Genomic DNA, 4,398 nt, shown 5'->3' with positions numbered 1-4,398 from the left:
TAAAATCTGCAGTAGTTTCCAACTGTCTACAGGAAAAATTACACCCTACTTACCTGCTAGGGTAATTTTGAAGTGCTTCTGTTTGCACAGAACCTTTACCTTTCCCATTGCTGAATATGCTGTGGTATCACTATACCTTGCTCCTCCTTCTGTTGAGAAAGCCCTGCTCTCATTCTCACTTCTCTAAGTCTTCATTCAAATGGTTCCTCTTCCATGAAGCAGCGCCCTGTCCCAGGGTTAACCACTCCTTTGTCTACTTTCCCGGAGGGTTTTACTTAAATCTCTCTTTAGCATTTATTTTACTCTGCCTTTTGTGTAGTTAGTTGGCACATGTCTTTTATAGCCTCCACAGACCTAGTACGATGATGGGCACTGAGTTCTAAAAAAAAAAAAAAAAGGGTTGAATTAAGAAGAACAGGAACACAGCTTCTGAATTTCTCTGAAATCAGCAACCCAATATCCAAAATCTTTTAGCTGGCTGAGACCTATAGTTGTCATCTGGGTAATATAGAGCTTCCTAACAATAGCTTCAATTGTAGGTTAACTGTACTTCCCCTTATTTTAATAGGATTGCATCCTGAACTGGGCTCAGGGAAGGAAATGAAGGTATTTGCCATCCCGGAACTTCCACAAGTGCACCATGCTTGGGTCCTGTCAATGTGTACATAGAACAGAATAGAATCAACAAGACAGTGGGGGAGGAGGGCTGGTAGCAGCTTGGCTTTAGCATGGCCAAGATGGAGCAGGTGAGGCCAGGTGATACTTCAGTTACAATTCAGTGAGCATTTATGAATGTCTACTAAGTGCTGGCTACTGTGAGAGTCACCAATATCAATTAATAAGAATCTTTCGGCCGGGTGTGGTGGCTCACACCTGTAATTCCAGCACTTTGAGGGGCTGAGGCGGGTGGATCATCTGAGGTCAGGAGTTCAAGACCAGCCTGGCTAACATGGCAAAACCCTGTCTCTACTAAAAATACAAAATTAGCTGAGTGTGGTGGTGCATGCCTGTAATCCCAGCTACTTAGGAGGCTGAGGCAGGAGAATCCAGGAGGTGGAGGGAGGTTGTGGTGCGCTGAGATCGTGCCATTGCACTCCAGCCTGGGCAACAAGAGCGAAACTCCATCTCAAAAAAAGAAAAAAGAAAAAGAAAACAAAACGCAAAAAAAAAGACAACCAAAAAATTAGCTGGGCATAGTGGCCCATGCCTGTAATCCCAGCTCCTGGGGAGACTGAGGCAGGAGAATCACTTTAACCCAGGAGGCGGAGGCAGTGAGCCGAGATCACGTGGTCCCACTCCAGTCTGGGCGACAAGAGCGAGACACCATCTCAAAAAAAAAAGATTGTTTCTCTATTTACTCTAATGGGGGAGGTGATGTATGTATCCAGGTACCAGGAAGGAGGTGCGGATAGGAATTCAGAGAGAATGTCTTTGGGCATGGGTCTCCCTGCCAAGCCCAGATGTCCTGACTCTGGTGTGCTGTGGCTGCCTATCTCACTCACTAGATTTTAAATTCCTTGTGGACAGGGACCGTACCTCATTCGAATTAACTGCCTTCACCCAGTGTCCAGCCTCTTGGGGCCAGGCAAAAATGTGGGACGAATCACTAAGCAGTGTCCTATCCACCCTCCTTAAAGAAAACTCCACCCCTGTCATTATAAGCCTGTTTCTTCTACTTCTGAATGGCCTGCAGCCCCAGGTTCCCAACTGTCAGGCCCCCTTGGGCTGGTCCCATTCCTTCCGGGTGGGTTTGAGGTGTCATCCATTGGAGCTTGGCCGCCAGCGCCAGTCCCCCCGCCCTCCCTCCCACCCTCCCACCACATCCCCACCCTTCCTGCTTAACACTGTGTGGTAGCAGCTCAGCCTAGCACTTCCTCTAATGGCTAATGCTTTTGTGGGAGGTTCTGAACTAGGGTTAAAAGACAAAAAGCTCTTCCCCCTCGCCCCTCCCCCAGTTCTAGTGTTGCTTCCTCTAGTTCTGACGTTCCCGTTGCTGTATCCCTAGATCCCGCCTTTGTTTTAAGCTCCAGAAGAAAGCCTTCCGGAGACTTTGTGACCTCACCCAATTTCCAACATTCCAGATTGTCTTTGCTTTCTCCCCAGACTTTAAAATCAGTGTTCCCTTCTGAATCAGCTAGGAGGCCAGAGGGAAACAGTGGGGCTTTCGAAGCTTATCAAAAGCAAACCTGGCTCTTTTGAAAAAGCATTTTCCAAAGCAACGTGGGGACAAAGTGGGGTTAAATTTTACACAGATTGCTTACGAGCAAGAGTTAAGCGGCTAACAAGACATGAAATCTTACGGAGAAGCAGGTAAAGCCAAAATTAAAAACTCCCTCCGAGTCAGCCCGTTCTGCGACCCACCTCCTCCCCTTTGCGGCAAGGGGCTTTGCTGCAGTGGCACTGCCCACGCATACTCAACCAAGAGACTCAGACCACGCCAGCCATGCCACGAAGTGTGTTTTATTTTCATTATTCATACAAATAATTTTCTATAATATTCCAGGGCAAACCGGAGAATTTGGCAGTCCGATTGGGGGGGGTCCCTTCAGAGACCCACAGGCCGGTGGCATCGGCGCGGAGTGCCCAGGTTCACAGTGCAGCTTGTGGCTCTTGTCCATCTTGCAGGTGGCTCTTCCTCCACATCACGACTGGGGTCTCGAAGATGACGGGGGTAGGAAATCCTCCAGGATTTTAGGAAATTTCACTCCGCTTCTCCTGCTCAATGGCTGTGGAGAGCGGGAAGCGGGCGCTGGAGGGGAGCTGCAACCCCCACCCGCAATCGAGGTGCTTCCCAGTGTGGGCGAGGCACCCACGAGGTGTGGGGATTTAGAAGGAAGCTTGGGGCTGGGGAGAGACAAGGCGCTTTGTGAAACTGAAAGAGTGGCCGGGGCCGCCCAGACCGCGGGCAACGGCCGGGTTGGGGGTGGAGGAGTGGGTTTGCAAGGAAGAGCAGGGTGAGGGGCTGGACTGGGGCGCGGGAGACCGAGGCACACTCACTCTCTTTGGTCGGCAGGGTGTTCTTCTCCTGCGTCTCCGTTTTCTTCAGCTTGGCCTTATCGAAGCTGGCGATTTCCCCCATGTCTGGTTTGTCTGCCATTTTCTTAAAACAATCCTAGTGGGCAAACGAAGGCGCTTGACCTGGGGCTGGGGGCCAGCGCGCCCCTCCGCGCTCCCCGCCGACGCCTCTCGACGTGGCACTCGCGCCAAGGCGTGGCGAGCAGCCCCAAGGCCGAGGATCTGGGCGCGTCCCGCACCCCCCTTCTCGGTCCCAGGGCGTGGTCGCCGGCCCCCGCGTCCCGTCCGAGAAGGGCGCCTGTCGCGGTTGCGGCGCGCCCGCCCGGTGCACAGGATCCGGCCACACCCTGGGTGGGCCCCCAGCCCCAGCGCCGCACTCACCGTGTAGTCGGGTTCCGAGCCCGGGATCCCGGTGCTCCCACTGGCGTTGCTGCAGCAAGAGACAAAAGAGCGGCGCCCGCCCCTAGCCTTATATACGCCGCGCCCCGCCCCGCCCCTCACCCGCCGCAGCAGGGGCGGTGCTGGCACCCGAGGGGCGGGAGGAGCGCGGGCGGCTCCTCGCCCTGCCGCGCCCTCCGCTGGGCTGCCAGCCCGGCTGGGCGCAGCTTCTCCCGCGCCTGGCACCCCCAGCTCACAGTGTGCCCTGCGTGGGGGCTGTAGTCGCCGCCAGGGTGGGCGCCAGGCTCCGGGGTTTGCTTTTGCGGCTACATTTCCCTCTTTCCGAGAATCTGCTGTTCACTCCGCAGAAAGGATATGGGACCGACTGGGGAGGGTGTGTGGTTTTGTGCGTGTGCAGATATGATGTGTAGCGGTGGGTGTGGATGTGCGGGCGTGCACGCGCACTCTGCAGCAATCCTTGCTCTAGGAGACGCCCCACCCCTGTCGCCCCCACGCCTCTTGCTTTTGCTCTTCCAGAGTCCCCCTCTCTCCCCACTTTTCCTCTCCTTAGGGAGGCTGAGTCCTAAGCTGGTCCTGCACTAAAAGAATTCGAGCCGAGGGTCCAGTAGTGGAGCTGGAGCGGGGGCGGGGGGGAGGGGAAAGGGGAGGGGAGAAATAGGTTTCCAGCGCTCTTTGCTCAGGTTGGGGGCGGTTACCCTCTGGTCAGTCGTCCCAGGTTCCCTGAACTGGGCGGTTCCAGCAGGATAGTTGGTGTGGCGGGTGCTCCTTAAATGCTGTTAGATGCATTGTGTGAAGGGCTGTGGTGATTACAGGGCGTCCCGAGAAGGCTGGCAGTGTTCTTTTTCTCGCCCAGCTCCTAGAAACACTGTTATCAGCGGGTGCGGTTTTCTTCCTTGAAGTTAACCTTGAAGATAGTAGAGACCCACATGCCTACAAACGTTCTTGTTTTTCTTATTAACCCATTGTAGGAGTAGTATACTGCAA

General features: G+C 54.1%; 1 protein-coding gene across 1 annotated transcript; it reads right to left on the bottom strand.

The window, feature by feature from the left end:
* Window positions 1–2,440: 2,440 nt before the first annotated feature.
* TMSB10 (thymosin beta 10) lies at window positions 2,441–3,718 on the bottom strand. Its single transcript, XM_023224903.2, has 3 exons — window positions 3,397–3,718; window positions 2,998–3,112; window positions 2,441–2,726 (listed from the first exon to the last, which is right to left on the bottom strand). The coding sequence occupies exons 2-3, from the start codon at window positions 3,095–3,097 to the stop codon at window positions 2,692–2,694; spliced, it is 135 nt and encodes a 44-aa protein (XP_023080671.1). The 5' UTR covers window positions 3,098–3,112; window positions 3,397–3,718; the 3' UTR covers window positions 2,441–2,691.
* Window positions 3,719–4,398: the final 680 nt, after the last annotated feature.

Source organism: Piliocolobus tephrosceles, chromosome 15 (genome assembly GCF_002776525.5).
Source record: "Piliocolobus tephrosceles isolate RC106 chromosome 15, ASM277652v3, whole genome shotgun sequence".
Lineage (NCBI taxonomy): Eukaryota > Metazoa > Chordata > Mammalia > Primates > Cercopithecidae > Piliocolobus > Piliocolobus tephrosceles.
This window is presented reverse-complemented; position numbering and strand designations above follow the sequence as displayed.

Bases quoted from the DNA above. Each gene is read 5' to 3' on its own strand.
- TMSB10 (XM_023224903.2), bottom strand. From the start codon at position 3,097: ATGGCAGACAAACCAGACATGGGGGAAATCGCCAGCTTCGATAAGGCC. The intron at 2,727-2,997 runs GTGAGTGTGCCT...CGCTCTCCACAG, and splicing joins CACCCTGCCGACCAAAGAGA to CCATTGAGCAGGAGAAGCGG.